The sequence below is a fragment of the Kogia breviceps genome, chromosome 12, assembly GCF_026419965.1.
Source record: "Kogia breviceps isolate mKogBre1 chromosome 12, mKogBre1 haplotype 1, whole genome shotgun sequence".
In the NCBI taxonomy this organism is placed as follows: domain Eukaryota; kingdom Metazoa; phylum Chordata; class Mammalia; order Artiodactyla; family Physeteridae; genus Kogia; species Kogia breviceps.
The window spans coordinates 33,320,837-33,339,924 of record NC_081321.1 but is presented as its reverse complement, the minus strand read 5'-3'; the positions used below and the strand labels follow the sequence as shown (position 1 = coordinate 33,339,924).

Here is a 19,088-nt window from a genome sequence, read left to right as displayed (position 1 = left end):
AATGTGCAAGTTACTTGACCTTCAAAATCGTTCACAATGATTTTTTTTTTCATCCTATGGCTTCATATTCCTCTGAAGATAATTTTTGCTGATGAGTGCACAGAAGCGGAGGGTCGCCATTGGCACATGAAACACTTCTGCTGCCTTGAGTGCGAGACGGTCCTGGGGGGACAGAGGTACATCATGAAGGACGGCCGCCCGTTCTGCTGCGGCTGCTTCGAGTCCCTGTATGCCGAGTACTGTGAGACCTGCGGCGAGCATATTGGTGCGTCCGTGGCCCAGCCTGCTAGCTCTGTCACTTGTCCATCAGTCTGTCTCTGATTACCCACACTCTTTTTTCTTTCTTTTTTTTTTGTTTTGTTTTTTTTCATTGAGGGATATACATACCGTGAAATGTCTAGGTTTTAAATGTTTCCGTTTGATGAGTTCTGATAAATGGGTGTCTACCGGATTCTCATTACTTCTGCTAGGGGTGCTCTGTCCAGTCGCCGTGAGCACTGAACTACCCCATCCCAGTGGCTCCTAAGGGTACAGTGGGTTAGGTTCCCATGAGCCTCTGGTCGCAGCCTGCTCATCAAGAGAAAGTCAATACATAATCTTGTTTTGTGTATGTTCTGGTTTAAAGATACCTTATTTAATATATGTTGTTGATTCATTAACATTGAACTCACAGCCAACAGTACTGTAACTCCTGCCTGAACAAAGCTTATCTAACACATGGATTGCTTCTCCAAGGCACATCACAGCCTCCTTGCGCTTAGGAGCACTGGACAGCACTTCAGCTCTATGCTTGGGCCATTGTGAACGGCAAAACCACCAACAGAAAGCACAAAACATGGGAAAAAATGGCCCTAAATCGGCCGCAGGTGTGAGTGCAGTGCCCTTTGACCCCAGCTGGGACACACACATCCCTTGATTCAGATTTTTTTTGCCACCTTGCACATGTCCACAAATGACCTTGAAAGCTCTGCGAGTATTGATTTTTGAACTACAGAATATTTAGCACGTAGGCAAATTTGTAAATATGGACTCTGCAAATCGTGAGAATTAATTGCCCCTGTGTAACTAACTCACAGCCCTGTCAAGATCTGGAAGAGTCCCATCAGCCCCAAGCGTTCCCTCATGCCCAAAGTCCGTCTGTTCTGTTTCTTCTGCCTTTGTTTCAAGATGGAACTATGACCCATTACTGTATCCTTTTTTGGAAACAGGTGTGGACCATGCGCAGATGACCTACGACGGGCAGCACTGGCACGCGACAGAGGCCTGCTTTTCCTGCGCCCAGTGCAAAACCTCTCTGTTGGGATGCCCCTTCCTTCCCAAACAAGGTCAGATTTATTGCTCGAAGACATGCAGCCTCGGTGAAGACGTCCATGCCTCGGATTCTTCGGACTCTGCGTTCCAGTCGGCCCGGTCAAGAGACTCCAGAAGAAGTGTCCGGATGGGCAAAAGCAGCCGGTCAGCAGATCAGTGTCGACAGTCTCTCCTCTTGTCCCCTGCTCTGAACTACAAGTTTCCTGGCCTTTCAGGCAATGCTGACGACACCCTTTCTCGGAAACTGGATGATGTGAGTCTTTCCAGGCAAGGAGCAGGTTTCGTCAATGAAGAATTTTGGAAAGGCAGAGTGGAGCACGAAACCCCAGAAGACCCTGAAGAATGGGCTGAGCATGAAGATTATATGACGCAGCTGCTCCTCAAGTTTGGTGATAAAAGCCTCTTTCAGCAGCAGCCCAATGAGATGGACATTCGAGCCAGCGAGCACTGGATATCTGATAACATGGTTAAAAATAAGACCGAGTTAAAGCAAAATAACCAGAGCCTTGCAAGTAAAAAATACCAATCTGATATGTATTGGGCACAGTCACAAGATGGACTGGGCGATTCTGCTTACGGCAGCCACCCGGGCCCTGCGAGCAGTCGAAGGCTCCAGGAATTGGATCTGGACCACGGGGCTTCGGGATATAATCATGACCAAACGCAGTGGTATGAAGATTCCCTGGAGTGTCTGTCAGACTTGAAACCAGAGCAGAGTGTCGGGGATTCTATGGATTCTTTGGCTTTGTCCAATATCACAGGTACGTAATCTAGGGATTATGGGGTATTGGAAAAAGGAGCCACTAAAAAGTTCATTCCACAAATTACAGGTCAGCACCAGTGGGGGCTGTGTTATTTACAACTGTAGACCAAGGAGAGGAAGGAGTTTCAGTGAAATGCCAAACACTATAGCAAAACAAACACATGTGTGTACTTGTGTGCGTACATATAAAATATATTTGCAATACAGTCTTTGGGGAAGGGTCTTATTATCCCTGCTTTGAAGAGGAGAAATGAATTTATTGGGATCATGGAGTCCACATCTGTATCTGAAGAAAGATATTGGACTCTTGGGATCATGCTATGAATTTCAAGATATTAGAATCAACATGTGTACTCTATAAGCACAGAACATTTTTTGTATTTTCCTGAATTGCCCTGTGGCGACAGACAGCTCAAAAATAGCTTACGTTTTTTTTTTTTACCCAGATTATAAAATAATTTCACTTTAATGTTTTCAAAACACATTCGTGTCAGTTATCTACATTTCATCCTTAAAATGACCTGATAGAGTGGATATTATTGCATTTTACAAATGAGGAAACTTGAATTTCCAAGAGGCTAGGGAATTCCCTGGTGGTCCAGTGGTTAGGACTCGGTGCTTTCACTGCCAGGGTTCAATCCCTGGTCGGGGAACTAAGATACCGCAAGCGGTGCTGAGAGGCTAAATGCCAACTTTACATAGGTGTTTAAAGACAAGATTGAACCTGGAACCCAGCCCTCCTGAATCTTACATTTGCAGTAAGTCTTCGGATACAGAAATACTGCTGTCACTCGGCTGGTTTTATAGTCCAACAAACGACATTCAGTCCTTTCATAAAGGTTATGTTACATTGTAACACAGGCAGGAAAGGCTTGAGCAGCTGCCCGCTGCCAGGAGGGACCCTGTGCCAGGTACCGGGCAAGGAGGGGTAAGACAGCTACCCTCCTGGCTTTGGTCGGGCTTGTCAATGTTAAGGCCTACAATAAAGGGGACTTGAGGAATGGTGGGTAAGACTAAATATTAAGCACCTCCTGTTTGCTAGGCCCTATGACAGGTGTTTTAACATTTGATATCAAAAATAGACAACATTTGGTATACATCGTGCTGGTGCTGACATTTCTTGACAACGATGGGCTGAAAAACAGGCTTTCTTTAGAAAGTAGGAAGCTGTGTAGCCTCCAGTTGACAACAGTTCACACCACTTCCTGTTGTTCCTTACAGCTATCTGGGTTACATCCATTTCTCTTAACTTGCCTGAGCCCGGTTATAACAAGGAGTACACTATTGGTTTTGAGAAAAGTTTTAAAATGAGATTAATATGGAAATGGCATTATTAGTTTATGGGTTGAAGGGGCAGAAGACTGGATGAAGGTCTAGGTCAGGGGTTTGGCAAACTTCTCCGTAAAGGGCTGGAGAGTAAGTTTTGGGGCCTTACAGTCTTTGTTGCAACTACTTAACTCCATCATTGTGGAAGAAACCATAGATAGCATGGGAGCAAATAGGTGTAGCTGTGTCCCAACGAAACCTATCCACAAATAGGCTGTGGGCCGGATGTGGCCCTTGGGCTGCACGACCAGGTATAAGACTAGTCCGGCTATAGGAAGAGGACCATAATGGTAGCCGTGTGAGAGCAAAGGGAAGGACTGATTTGAGAGACGTTCAGATGAAGCAATCTGGCTTTAATGGGTTGAGAGATAGAAGCTTCTATGTGTCTTATTAATAAGCTAATGACAGGACTCTTATGAAGAGCTTTTTTTTTTTTTTTTTTTTGGGCGGTACGTGGGCCTCTCCCCGTTGCGGACAGAGCACAGGCTCCGGACGTGCAGGCTCAGCGGCCATGGCTCACGGGCCCAACCGCCCCGCGGCACATGGGATCTTCCCGGACCGGGGCACGAACCCACGTCCCCTGCATCGGCAGGCGGATTCTCAACCACTGCGCCACCAGGGAAGCCCCATGAAGAGCTTTTAGAGTTTGGCTGCTCATCCCATGGGCTGTAACTCAAGTTTGGCTCCAAAACGGCTGGGCTCGTAGGAGATGCTGGGCCCTTCGTTTCAATAACAGAATTCATACCTCTTGTCAATTAAGTGTATATTATAGTATGTTGCTTTTGCCTAGTGATCGTTAATCAGATACTGAGGTTTGAGAGACTTCACTTTGAAATGCTGCCTTTCAGTAGCTTGTTGGTGATAACTGTCAAAGTGTCAGGATTACTGAGAATCACAAGTCTTGTCTTGGCTTCTCTTTTAGGGGCTTCAGTGGATGGAGAAAGCAAGCCAAGGCCATCGTTGTATTCTCTGCAAAACTTTGAGGAAATAGAGGCAGAAGATTGTGAGAAAATGAGCAATATGGGGACTTTGAACTCTTCCATGCTGCACAGGAGCACAGAGTCCTTGAAGAGTCTCAGTTCAGAGCTGTGTCCAGAAAAAATCCTGCCTGAGGAGAAACCAGCGCATCTGCCAGTGCTCCGAAGGTCCAAGTCTCAGTCCAGGCCGCAGCAGGTCAAGTTTTCGGATGATGTCATTGACAACGGAAGCTATGAGAACATCGAAATCCGGCAGCCGCCGATGAGTGAGAGAACTCGGAGACGGGCGTACCACTTCGAAGAGAGGGGGCCCAGGTCTCATCACCATCGCCGCAGAAGAAGTAGGAAGTCCCGCTCGGACAACGCTCTGAACCTTGTGACGGAAAGAAAATACTCTCCCAAGGACAGGCTGCGGCTTTACGCCCCCGATAACTACGAGAAGTTTATCCAGAGTAAGAGCGCCCGGGAGGTCCAGGCCTACATCCAGAACGCGGACCTCTACGGGCAGTACGCCCGTGCCCCTTCCAACTACACCCTGCAGAACCTGGCAGGGCCTCGGTTTCTGGGGCTCTACGGGGAGGACGACGACTCCTGGTGCTCCTCCTCCTCCTCCTCCTCCTCCTCCGACTCAGAGGAAGAAGGGTATTTTCTTGGACAACCAATCCCTCAGCCCCGGCCGCAGAGATACGCGTACTACACAGACGACCTTTCTAGCCCAGCTTCCGCACTCCCCACTCCTCAGTTTGGTCAGAGGACAACTAAATCCAAGAAGAAAAAGGGACACAAGGGCAAAAACTGTATCATTTCTTAACCTCGTAGCTGTGGAGGTCGTAAACTCAGCCATTAACCATCTTAAATCGTATCTTTTTTCTTCCATAGGAAAGTTGCTAAAATAGATTCAAGTGCTTTGCCCATGTAAATGAGACCACCCCCCCCACCCCCCCACTGCTGTTTACAGTGTCAGATTAACCTCTGGAAGGCGTGATTTCTCCATTTACCCTCCTTGGATGGTGCCAGGTGGACGTGACCTCTCGTGCCTGTTGGGTGCATCACAGTTCGATACAGCTGTTTTGATCTCCAACCCTCAAGAGATCCTCAAGAACCTGTTGAGAGGTGATTGGATGGGGGTGTTGATTTTAGACAACGGAGAACCTGAGCCACCTTTGTAAAGCGCTAGTGTTTGTCGTTTATCTGCGCCAGGTTGGCCCAGGTCCTGACAGCCTGTCCTGTTGTGTGGCATGCGCGTAGTCACGTGACCCAGCCAACACGGTGCGTCCCGTCATGCGAGGCCACGTCGTCCCCTTCCAACTCTCATTAGCCAGGTAAACACGATATTGTATTAGCTCCAGCTAGAGATCGTAAAGAACATTGCTATTTATAATGTAGTATTTCATAGACTTAAGTGTATTCCTAATTTAACGGTGCAAATATTAATGTATATACTGTACAGTTCAGATTTTAAAGCTGATATTTTTATATCCCTGAAATGTAAGATGTTTGTTACACTGCAGTGCTAGACTTGTTAGGGAACCAGAAACAGCATTTATGGATGAAATGATAGCTTGTATTTTAGTCAGGGTTTATAAGTTTAGATGGTCAAATTTATCTTGCCTAGTGATGGAAAGTTCCCTTTTTTTTTTTTTTTTTTTTTTTCAATATTAAAAAGGCTCTGTATGCATGGTGGGGCTATGTAAATACTCTTTAAAACTATGGCCCTATTAATCTTACAAGTGTTATTTATGGGTCAAGCAATGTAAACTGTATAAATGTAAAACAAACAAAAAACCCCTACACGTACACCTGGAATATATGGTAAAAACAAGTAGAAGCTGTTTGGGTGAATACTTTTTTTTCCCCTTTGGGATGGGCGGGGGTTGCCTTTCCCATTTTCAGCAAGGTAGTGATTATCTCATGGAAAGAGACCAAAAAAACTACAAGGATCTGCTTTCTGTGGCAGAGTACTTTGTAGATTTAATCCCTCCTTTCCAGCTAATTTGTTGGCCTTTAACAGCAGTTTTGAAGACTGGGCCTTCTGGTTATGCTTTTCTTTTAAAATCTTTAGAGGATGCTGTGTTACTGGTTACTTCAAGTTAATATGTGGTTCTACTTCAAGGGAGAATTACGTTGGATTTGAACTGATGAGCTAATGTTTTGATATGGGCCATTCTTGCACATGTTTCAGTCCTAACTCAATGTCCCAGTGGTATCTCAGAACTCTAGGAAGGTATTTAATAAATGCTTAATAAATAACAAACTACCTTTCTGAACACAGATCTCTGCAAACATATCCAGGTCACTGGATCCATTTTGCGCCTTTGATTTACCTTGCCGTTCTCCCACCACTAACAGACCAACATTTGATTCCCACGTGTCCACTTGCCCTACCAGTCGGCGCAAAATAGAAGTTGAGGCACAGAAGCAAAGCTGGCCATATTTACTGGTATGGGGAAAAGCTGTTTGTTAGGCCTTGGAGGGCAGACCTGAATCCAATAGGAAAACCAGTGCTCGACAGCATCCACTATACCCACCCCTGGATAGGGCAAGGTTTGGTATCCGGGCTAGACAGAGGCCCTTCAGAAACACACCAATGAGGGGACAGCTCTTTCCTCAATAACTGTATCATTATTTCCCTTGTCGGGTCCATTTAAAAAACATAGCAGTGAAAAGAAAATGCATACACGTGGTTAAAAAACAACAACAAAAACAGTGAAGAATCTCCTTTCCACTCTCCACCCCTCAGTTCCCCTCCCTAGAAGTAACCACTGTTATCCATTTCTAGTGTCTCCTTCAGATGTTCAAACCATACTTACATTAATGTATCTTTTAAAAATGGCAGCAAACTAGACCGGCTTAGACTTGCTTTTTTCACTTTACATGTGGACATTCCACATTAGTGCAGATAGGTCTGCCTCATTCTGTTCTTGAAGTGACTGCATAATAGTCTACTTTTGGATATACCATAATTTACGTCACCAGTCCTTTAGCGATGGGCTTGAATTTCCTCATAGACACCTTATCCTGCACTGGCACATATGCACATAAATTCTGAGCAGCACAGTTCCTGGGACAAGGGTTATGCATTTAAAATTTTGATGGTTATCACCAGTTTTCCTCCAGAAGGCCATCACCTGCTCTACATTTACAACGTATGAGAGGGCTTCTTCCCTCACAATCTCACATGACACAGGAGCAGACTTGCTGATTTTCGAAGACCTTTTCAGAACCTATGCTGCAAATGGTGGGCATCCTTTTAGAAAAGACTGTTGCTTGGAAAGGGTGGATAACAAATAGTAAACAGGTAATATTCAGCCTTACTTAACCTGGAGAAAGGCAGGTATAAGCTGAAGTCACTGTCCTCAGTAGTTTTCAAGTCATAGTTGCTTTTGCTTCTGGCAATAATCACCCTATTCATCTTTTCATTTCCTTATATAAGGGTTATATAGATTGCCAAAGGTTTATGGGAATGCAGAAATATTTATTCATAATAATAACGTAACCTTTAAAGATTTTAAATCTTGGTTAATAGCAATAACAAAGAAGACTATCCAGAAAGGAAGAAAGGGAAGCAGCTACCTTGCAGTTCTGTAAAGAATCAGGCTAGAAAACTAGGCCTACAGTTGCTATAAAGTGTTCATATAGATTTAGTTAACAAAGTGTCTAGCCAGGCACTAAACTCCAAAATTTGGTCCCAAGGTAAACATCAAATATTAAAACACTGCCTCTGATCTCTACCTGGGTGAAGCAGAACCCCTAATGATTGCATTTTCCTCACTTCAGACCAAACTGGAGAACATTTTGCTTACAGCCCGCATAGGGATGCTGATAAAATGTCAATGGGAACTCCTTTCAGCCCTCAGTAAAAGAAAATGATTCACCTCGTGTATGCACTTGCTCTTCTTGGCGCTCTGCTTTCCAGTTCCTGAGTTAAATTAAAAGGACCGGAAGTGCAAGGAGAGATGAGCTGTCTAAGCCCTCTCACCTTAGATACAAAGCACGGGCCATCCTAAAAGGGCAGTGAAATTGGAATGGGCACTGAAGACTGCTAGATTTCCCTGTGTGGCATGTGGCCCTGCGCCACGAGGTCCTTGGGTGACGGGCTGGGCAAGTATGGGTGTGGAGGTGCTCGGGGAGTGCCCGAGGGTGCGAAGTGCACAGCACTGCCAGCACTGTGGGGGCAGGCTTTGGTTGACTGACCTGTTCTCTCCTAAGGTGCACTCGACTGCTGCTGTGGACAGAGAAGCAGTGTACATGCTAGACCTTCAGACTTTCCAAAAGGAACCAGGAATTTGAACTTCTGGGAAACGTCTGCCAGATTCTCAATGCTAGCGACTAATTCAAACATTTCTGAAACCCTTTGAACAAAATGAGCCTGCCATCAGCAAGCCACCAATGCATGTGTTATAAATTACGCACCTGAAGCTGTCTCTTGGAGCTGTCTAGAGGAGGCACGACCAATTACTGTTTACAGAAATACATGTGACCGTTTTTTGAGGCGCAAGGAAGAAAAACTATTGGGATTAAAAAAAAAATTCCGGGCTTCCCTGGTGGCGCAGTGGTTGAGAATCCGCCTGCCGATGCAGGAGACACGGGTTCGTGCCCTGGTCTGGGAAGATCCCACATGCCGCGGAGCAACTAAGCCCGTGAGCCATGGCCGCTGAGCCTGCGCGTCCGGAGCCTGTGCTCCGCAACGGGAGAGGCCACAGCAGTGAGAGGCCCGCATACCGCAAAAAAAAAAAAAAAAAAAAATTCCACTAAGAGCCTCATTACCAATTTAATGTTAGCAACACAATTATAAAAAACCTTTTTAATTAGGCAAATGAGAAAATTGCTAATTGCCTAGATTCTCTAGCCATTCTTCGAACTGTCTAAAAACAAGGCATGCTCCTGTACAGTCACATGGGTTTTCTGTTCACTTTCAAGCACACGAGGAAGGCTTCCAGGTAAACGGGAGAAATACACAGGAGCAACTGAAATTTGCATCTCTGAGCTCATGTTTTGCCAAAGTCACAGAAGCAGAAACTTTACCAGGGGAAGAAAGTTGAAGGGTGGCTTCCACAAAATGTTTAGGAAGGAAGTGTGGAGGAAAAGTAAGACATGGGGTATGTGTATAGACTTGGTCCCAGGATCAGAGCCAGTCTATTCTTTTTCAACAGACCCAGCTAGCTGGTCAGGTAGTCCCATTTGAGAGATCCATTTCAGCCTTAACTTCTCTTTTTGCAAAAGAAACTTCACATCCCTACTGCTGTGTGTGTACCAGGTGCTGTTAGGACAACTTTAGAAGTAACCTGCAGCCCATTCTCCAGAAGCATTTGATTCCAAACATAAAAATACTAAAAATATGAAACTAGTTCTCTTAAATGCTAATACTTGTTGTAGTGTTCTTAGGTCAACGAACCAAGTAACTGATGTTGGAAAAGGTGATTACTGGTCTAATATAAATCTACCATAAAGCTGACCTTGGAGTGACACAGAGCACACAGGACTTCAGGATTCAGGAGATCTGGGTTAGGAGACTCACGGCTCTCGTTAACTCAGGCGGGTTAAAAGCTCTGACTCAGTTTCCACTCCCGTAAAATGAGAGCACTCGGCCGCCTCAAAGGTCTCCTTCCAGCGTCAGTATATTCTGTGGGGACTGGGCTCACTGGGTCGGCCGACACAAGAGTCTTCCCACTCAGCATAAAGTGCTGTTTCCCTTTTCTGACTCTCTCATCCACCAGCATGTTAGGCAAGGATTCCTGGAAGGATGACCCTCCCGAACACCATGGCTCATGGGAGCTGGGAACGGTGCTTTCTTATGTTAATGCTTGCGACTCTGAATGGGCAAGAGGTTACACTAGACCATGCCCTTTGGAACTGCTTACCTCCCTCTCAGAGCGCGTAGGCAGGTCTGCGGACGGCATAGAGTACGTGGAAGACTAGAGATTCTCCTCCCAAACGTTGTCTCTCCCCAGTTAACACGGGGAAAAGTAAGATTTTTTTTTCTACAGTGCTGTTGGCAGCGTAGTCTGGAATCTCTGGACAAGTTGTAAGCAAAGCTGAAAAAGTGTTAACTGTGTTTAATCTTGGCTCCTCGAACGGGAGGGTTGAATTACCAGGCTCATTCCACTGAAGTGGCTCTTGGCAAACCACCGTGGGTCCAAGTCCTGCCGCCGAAGAGCTCTGGCTGCGGGCGCTGTGACCCTACCTGCTACCTTCCCCTTAACAGTCGCCTCTTAGGAGCCTCAAAGGTGTGTTCTACACTAACTCCAAAGCCTTTACAGGTCATGGGAACCGATAGGTGAAAACCAGGAAAAGTCTGCTAAGCTAGGATTTGAAAGTTATCGAAGCTCTTTTGTAAAGTTTTTTTTTTGTTTTGCGGTACGCGGGCCTCTCACTGTTGTGGCCCCTCCCGTTGCGGAGCACAGGCTCCGGACGCGCAGGCTCAGCGGCCATGGTTCACGGGCCCAGCCGCTCCGCGGCACGTGGGATCTTCCCGGACCGGGGCACGAACCCGTGTCCCCTGCATCGGCAGGCGGACTCTCAACCACTGCGCCACCAGGGAAGCCCCTAAAGTTATTTTTATATATTGCCCATTACAATCATATCACACTTTAACTGTACATACCAATAGCTAGTGTGTCCTGGACTCAGGACTGGAACCTAGTTCTGAATGACCACCGAACTTCCACTTCTTCCAAAGAACACTGAGTGTAGAGTTGAAAGATTTGGGTAAAACCTTGCCCCTGCCCCTTCCTGCTGTATGACCTTAGATGACTTATACCTTCTGCCCTTATTAACTGTAAAGTGAGGAAAAAAATCCTCATTGGCTTATAACACGTGAAAGTGTGTGTGCATCTACAAAACGGTAGCAGGGCCATTCTAACCTTGTTCAGATAATGAAACAAATGAAAAACATGGTGCTCCTCTGAACCCTACATTTAGTATCTTAAACCTGAAATGTACTGTAAGCTACATCCGATACGGTACACTAGAGTCCACACAGAAGTAACAGAATACGAAGTCCTTAAAAACGGGAAATTCCTACAAGGCGGGACTAGTCCCATGCCCCTCCCCCCGCTTGCAGGGCATATCTCCTTCCTTCACTCCACATTCCCACCTCAGGACAGGGAGGCCGTGGCCTTTGCGGCAGAGGTTGAGCTGCCCCAGAAGACGAGACGTTGGGAAAGCAGTGCCTCTCCTCTTGGCCCCTGGGGTGGACCAGGTTTTGCTCTTGTGTTAGAAAGAAAAGGTGACTTTCACACAAGACTCACCTCTCAGTTGAGTAAGCCCCACAGGGTTCAGTAGAACTCCACCCACCGGGATGGTGGAAAGCCACACTGGCCAAGCCCACATCATGGCTAAGGTTCAGTCCTGGCCAGTAAAGAAAAGGAAACGTGAACGCTTGAGCACGAAACATACCTCAGCCTGCTGAGCTGCAGTTCTGCTGGACTGTAGCCTCTCTCTCCCCTCCCTGAGCCCACCACTCTCTCTCTCTCACACACACACAGCCCCCTCTGCTGGGGGCCGACCCCCTTTCTGGCCTCAGAAGCCTCAGGCGAGCATAGGATGTGGGCATACCAGTCGGCTGGTGCTGGGACGCTTGAAGGCATTGCAGACGTTCGGTCCGTGTGTCTCCGTCAGGGGTTTGGTCACGAAGGATGGCCTCTTCCCACTCGAAGGAGGCAGGGACAGCACACTATGTCTTGTCTCCGGATCCTCTCCCTCTCCCTGGGCAGCTTGCCCAGGCTTACCCTCTCGGTGAGCCCTTGTTGCCCTCGAGGACAACAGCAGGGTCTCAGCCAGAAAGCCTGAGAGGAGGCACCAGCAGGAGTCCCAGGAACAGGGCCCTGAGGCAGAAGCTTTCCCGGGGGGTGCGGTCCTGAGGGCCATGTGCCAGCCAGCCAGGGCTGCTCTGTCCTCTCCTCCCCCCATCTCATACACGCTCTAACCAGGAAAAACATGGCGCACACGGGCAGCTTAGGTGGCGGGTGGACACCTCAGATGTCCTCTTGCAGCAAGTGTCTGTATATGTTGTGGTTATTTTCTATCTTACATGTCCTCAGATGTTTATATTTCAATAAACTTCAACCTTTTCTCTCTCTCACATACACACACAAATGGGAAAAAGATTTAAAACCTTACACAATTTTAAACGAGGACGTGGAGAAAAAGGAACTCTCATACACTGTTGGTGGGAATATAAATTGGTGCAGCCTCTATGGAAAACTGTATGGAGATGCCTCATAATAATTTAGAACTACCATATGATCCAACTATCCCACTTTTGGTATTTATCCAATGAATATGAAAACAGTAATTTAAAAAGATACATGCACGCCTATGTTCACAATAGCCAAGATATGAAAACAACCTAGAAGCCCATCTGATGACTGGATAAAGATGTGGTACATATATACAATGGGCTACTACTCGACCATAAAAAAGAACATCTTGCCATTTGCCACAACATGGATAAACCTTGAGGGTATCATGCTAAGTGAGTAAGTCAAATGGAGAAAGACAAATACCATATGATTTCACTCATGTGAAATGTAAAAAACAAAACAAATGAGCAAACCAAACAGAAACAAACATGTAGATACAGAGAACGGAGCAGTGGTTACCAGAGGGGTAGGGGTGGGAGGGAGGGTGAAATGGGTAAAGAGGATCAACTGTATGGTGACAGGTGGAAACTAAATTTTTGGTGGTGAGCACACTGGTAGAGTATACAGAAGTAGAAATATATGGTTGTACACATATAAACAAATGTTACCTCAATAAAAAATAAAACACACCCCCCCCAAAAAAAAACCTTACACAATTTCAATAATAATGGTCTAACGTTAGAACACCATTAATCTATGGGAAGAGAGCTCAAAAAAACAATATGCTATAAAAAGCAGGCTGTCTCTACTGCTATACAAATGTGCACGCAGCCTTAACAATATTTGTCATCAAGTGACATCTTAAATACAACTTGAAACAGACTCAGTAGACTAGCAAAGCCTTTTATATAATCAGTCCCCATTACTCCAAGATCAATTATTATCATACACTGGAAATGCAGGACTGGTGCAGCCTGCTGAAAGCCAACTTCAGTGAAGCTAACCCTCAAATATCATTTGTATTTGTTTGAGCAAAAGGTGAGCTGCTAACCAGAAACCAGTAATATGGCTTAAACCATAAAGACATTGATTCCTCTTTCACATAACAGTTCAGCACTCAACATGGTCACACGGGGATCCAGGCACCTTCCATCTTGTGGCTCTGCAACAATTCAAGGCTGGGTTGCTATTCCTATTACTTTAGGGAAGGGATAAGAGAGAGCATGAAGGAGGTACATCCACTCACTGTCCTAAGGGTCCCAGCCCAGAAGTAGCAGCACTTCCACTCAAATTCCACAGGAGAGAACTTAGTCACCTGATCACACCTGTGACAAGAGGGACACAGCAAATATAGTCCTAATTAGGCTGTCATGTGACTCAATTTCAACTCCATTACCACGTAAAAAGGGAAGAATAGACTCTGCTAACTATACCTTAGTTTTACTAGCTGCCCCCGCCCCACCACTTTTTTCTTTTTCACTGAATTGGGTACCATCAGTGCTCTCAAGGAGAACTGGCAAGAAGAAGGATGTAACCCACAAACCTTGGTCTAACAAGCAGAATGTGGCCATTACTCACTGGAGGTGCCGGCACCAGCCTGAGCAGTGTGACAGACATTATGCCGCTTGGGTGGCTGGCCGCCCCAAACACTGAACATTGTCCACCATGAGTATTTCAGGGATGACCAGATCACCGTCTCCAAAGTCGTTGGCAAAAAACCGTCAGCGCTTTCCCAGGAGTTTAGGATCCCTTGTAGGATGAAGTGTGAAATGAAGCTGAAACCACTACACAATATTGCAGCAAATGTAGCGCAGTCCTTTCTTAAGGGGATCCGCCCTCCCTTCCCTTCATGAGGTTCTGGGTCTGTGAATTGGCTCAGGGCTGGGAAAGTGGCTGAGGGGCCGTGAGAAATCAACATTTCTGGCAAGAATAAATACAAAGGTAATTATTTTAAAATCTTATTCTTAAGTAGATTTCGGATTCAAAGTCCTTCATATTCTGCTCTCAACCTACCTCTTCCTACATTCGTCCCCTATTGTCTTCCCCAACCTGAACTTCTAATACTTTTCCTTCTCTCCCTGAATAAGTCCTATTCCTCTCCAAGACCCAGGGGATCAAATGTCACTTTCTTCTGTGAAGCATCAAAAAAACAGGAGGACCTACAATGTTCCAAACTATGCTAGGAACTGGGGTCACAAAGACAATGTGGTTCCTGTCCTCCAGAGGTTACTATATATAAAGAGTAGGATTTTAATTCTGTAATTCTCTGAAACTCAGATTCCTAATCACACAATTATTGAGCACTACTGTACGCTCAATCTTATCTCACTTAACTGCTTTCTCAGATATGGAGACTCCCCAAGTCACCAAAGTTAATAGTTCCTCAATCCTCAAACTTCCTCCATCCTGCTGCTGAGTCAGGAGCAATCTTGCAGTAGAGAGTAATAAAAATACACATTTAAGCAAAACACTCTAAGCCTGTTAAGAAAAAAAAAAAAAAAAAAAAAGACAATCTAATTATTTAAACCCAGTTGCTTTATTTTGCACTTTTAAAATTCACAAAAAGCTTCACAATATCTGCTCTCGCTCTGTTGATCATCAAGGCTTTATGGTGAGACAGTGAAACCTTTATCACAGGAAATTGGGCATATACTCAAAAACAATGGACCATTTACAAACATTTCTTTAATCGAGAACATTTTGCAACATACATACTCTGGCACGTATCCGAATTCATCTATCTTAAAACGAGACTTTAAAAAGCTTTAAAAACAAAACAGATTTAACACTGACAAGCCTACCAGAATAATGCTGATGGCAAGCTACAAACAGCTTTACATGTTGAATGTAATTTGGGGAAAGGGGAAAAGGAATTACCTGTTGAACCTACATTTAAATGCATCTGTGAGTAAAACTTCTCTAGTTTAATGAGTTTCAACAAAGTGAACAACTCCTTTGCCTCAAGGTAGTGGAGTCTCAAGTTTTATTTTTAAACTTGTGACATCTTGACTTAAGGAGATGAATCCTGGAATTAGAATATTTAAGAAGAAAAACATTGGCGCAAGAGAGAAACAAGACTACTTTCTTAGTCTTTCTAATGTGGATAATAGATAGAACCACTGTTCACATTAGGGAAGAACAGCAAAGATGATACGTAGGGTTTAGTTTTTGGCTTATGTACAATATCTAAATTCAAGGTGGTCTCATACAGGAAACTTAATAATTGTTGCCTTCAATTAGTTTTTTAATTTGTGGAATGGCATAATACATATTTTGAGGCACGCATTACAGGATCCTCTACAATTATTTATACTGCTATTTTCACTTTTAATATAATTTTTATCTACTCTGGGGTAGCTCTCTGGATATAATCAATAGAGGCCACTAAAAATAATGCCAGAATTCAAGTGAGAAGAGAGTGGAAATGGAAAGAGGATGGGAGGATAATGAAATTGGGTAGCAATAACAAACATTTTTAAAGGTTTCCGAACACATGCCATGAAATTACATATTTTGGCTAAATGCCATTCGGCAGCTGGAAGTGATCAGGAAATGAGTGGAATATCCTAATTGTCCCAGTTAGATTCTTAACTAACCCGTGATTTGGATGGCTCGCTCATGAAGGACTGTTTACATAGGCTGCTTGGTGAAGGGTAGTTGTGCTAGGCTTACAGCCTACTCTGCTTTGTTTCGTTCAAGAACACTTTTAGAGGGCTATGCACCCCTAAAAAGGGCAGCCGAACAAAGAGTCTGTTAGACTACAAACAGAGATCAACAAAGGCATAATCTGTAAATGGTTTAATTACGGATATGTCATCAATCACCTTCTTTCTTGAGATGGGGAATGTGGGCCTATGGAAAAAACGAAACTCCACTACTTCCCCATGTTGTAAATTTTTCTCTTCTGGTTAGAAAGTTTTAAAGAAATCTCAACTTTAAAACAGGCCTCATCTTTCATCTCGAATTGCCCCTTCTCTTAGTCTTATATATGATATTATTTAAAACTCACACATCAGTGAGACTAGTCAGGAGTTTCAGGACCATCTTAATAGAAGACACTGAGTTCATTTACTTGGAAAACAGGATTTTATTATGGGGTGACTTTTAGAGATTTAAGTGCTCTGTTTTATCACAATGAGAATTATCCTCAAAGTGACTATTCTCTAAGATAACAAAGTATTCAGTTTATTTGGGTAATATACTTAAACATATTAAAAGTTATAAAACCTAAGATAAGCAAGCAACAAGTCAATAAGATCACCTCAGGATTCTAACATCTTCACATGGTATCACTGACTATGAAATGCAAAAAGACTATAAATGTTTCAGTGGAATGACCTCTAACCTATACATTACACTAGTGTGACCAAACAAATGATTGTATACTAAGGAAGACTACAGGACTTGAGTAAGTGCAGAAAGCTGCTCTCCAGGACTGCATTTTCAAGAAAGCTTGAAAAATTAACTGACCCATCATTTTAGGAGGGAAAAAAAGATAAGTATGGATTAGGAAGCTCTACATGTAGATAACCAAAAATTCTAATTAAAATATCTTAGACTATTTTAGATGTTTATTTGATATTGGAAATATGGTCACTGTCATAAAGTATATCTCTTCATCACAAAAATTCCATATATTAAGGATTTACGCAATCCAGGGGGGAAAAAAATCTAAAAACTTTGTTTTTTTTTGCCTGAGCAAGTAATCTAAAAAGGCTCTCCAAAATCTTGACTAGAGGTATCATACTCTGCAATAAAATGCTTGAGTTCTTCAACACACCGCTCACCTATTTCGTGTAAATTCTGTCTCAATGCAAACTGTATAGACTTTTCTAATGAAGGATCTTTTTCAATCAGCATTTTCACAACCATCCCAAAAGTTTCACAGTCTTGTCGGTAAACCTAGAAAGATGAAATACATCGTGGTTAGCTAAGAATAATTAGCCAAACATTGAGCTGATTCAGCTGGCAGAACTATGGTGCTAAAACCTAAAAGGGAGACACAATACTGCTGAACCTCTCTCGGCTCTGAGTATACACTACTGCCAAAGGCCATTTAAACCTCTATCTCTGAGATTTGCTGACAAGTTGAATGAGTAGAAAAGCACTGATACACCACATCACTGACTATAGAAATCTGGCGTGGCGTTTGTCAAGCATAAGGCAATCTACTAAGAGGACATCAGACTAGAAACGAGAAGAACTGAGAACAAATGCCAGCTAGGTAAGGCACGTTGATGGCTTTATTCTTTACTTGTTTGGAAGAAGTAAGTTTCCAAGCCCCTAACTTCAGATTATTTGTTTGAATCATGACCAGATGACAAATTTAAAATTCTGTTTAGTATACAAAAAACAACTATAAGAAGGCTGAAAGTATTTATTTGAAAAAAGCTTTTCAAGTTATAAATATTTAACCATAATTAAAATCACCAAGGCAGAGTTAAGATCAAAATAGTATGTTATACATGTACATGTTCATGCATGCACATGTACACACATATGTATATATACACACATGTATACATGTGTATATTTTTCCACCTCAATGTATATATTATACTATTTTACTTCAATATGTATATATAATTTTTATCAATGGCAATTAGGTATTATTTCCTGTCCAAAAATTGCTAAATTTTCTCCAGACTAAATGTTATTTCTTCAGTTTACAGTCACAAAATGCATTTTAGATTTCTAGGCTATTTTCCATAGTCTGCAATTCATGTATTTAAAGAAATATTACAGTTAAGTCTCCATGAAAATTAAGTGAAATACAAATTGTCTGATTTAAAAGAACTGTCACATTAATTGTAACTTTTCCAAATTTAACAAAAACAATCAACATAACATGTTTATTCTCTGAAAAAGGATTTTATTCATTTTTTTCAAACTTAGAAAGAAGTCATTTGAGACATTGGTTTGCTTATGATAGTTTTCATTCCACAAATGATGACTGCTAGTTGTGGTGGCTGCTGCTAATACTTTGTAAATGTCCGCAAGATTTTTTTTATCCTTTAAAATAGCTATTTAAAGAAGAATATTTATTTTTGACTCTCAGTACTAGGTTGCTAAATTATACTAAATTCACTTCTTTGCTCTTGAAAACTATACACAAGCCCCAAATTAAAAAGAATAAGTTTTTCAAATGACCTAGAAATTAAAATATATAAAACCCTCAGCTGCCTTCTCCATCTCAGCACTAACACACACACACACACACACACACACACACACAGACCCCTTTTTCTAAATAGTGATGAAATTTACTAATAGCCATTAAGTTTAATCCAACTATTTAAACCAAACATTTATTCCCGTTTCTCTTAAGGTTTACATGACCCAGAATTGATATTACTAACTACGCTAATAAACCAACTTAGGAAACAGTGTACCATTCACATGATATTACATAGGCTGTCGAGGCAATAGAGCACAGGAGTTGGTCTAACAGAGCACATAACCTAATGAAGCCAATGCAGTTCCCATGGGGGAAGGTAAATTCCTTACCAAACCAGTCAAGCCACATAATAACAGCGTTCTAACACCAACCACAGGCCTCAGAAGACCACTTTGTGGGTGGCCTAAATTTTATAGGCTTCTTTATAGCAGATGTAACTAGATGAGGAT

General features: G+C 43.3%; 2 protein-coding genes across 19 annotated transcripts in view; one reads left to right on the top strand and one right to left on the bottom strand.

Moving 5' to 3' along the window:
* Positions 1-6,631, top strand: part of PRICKLE1 (prickle planar cell polarity protein 1) — a 109,371-nt gene extending 102,740 nt beyond the window's left edge. For all 6 annotated transcript variants that reach the window (XM_059082155.2, XM_059082156.2, XM_059082157.2 and 3 more), the window contains 3 exons: positions 79-265; positions 1,209-2,072; positions 4,323-6,631. In XM_059082155.2, coding sequence (XP_058938138.1) covers positions 79-265; positions 1,209-2,072; positions 4,323-5,188 — 1,917 coding nt within the window. In that variant the 3' untranslated portion in view covers positions 5,189-6,631. The remainder of the gene's footprint in view (positions 1-78; positions 266-1,208; positions 2,073-4,322) is intronic.
* Positions 6,632-14,978: 8,347 nt separating this feature from the next.
* Positions 14,979-19,088, bottom strand: part of PPHLN1 (periphilin 1) — a 139,780-nt gene continuing 135,670 nt past the window's right edge. For all 13 annotated transcript variants that reach the window (XM_067009083.1, XM_067009085.1, XM_059082168.2 and 10 more), the window contains one exon: positions 14,979-17,363. In XM_067009083.1, coding sequence (XP_066865184.1) covers positions 17,169-17,363 — 195 coding nt within the window. In that variant the 3' untranslated portion in view covers positions 14,979-17,168. The remainder of the gene's footprint in view (positions 17,364-19,088) is intronic.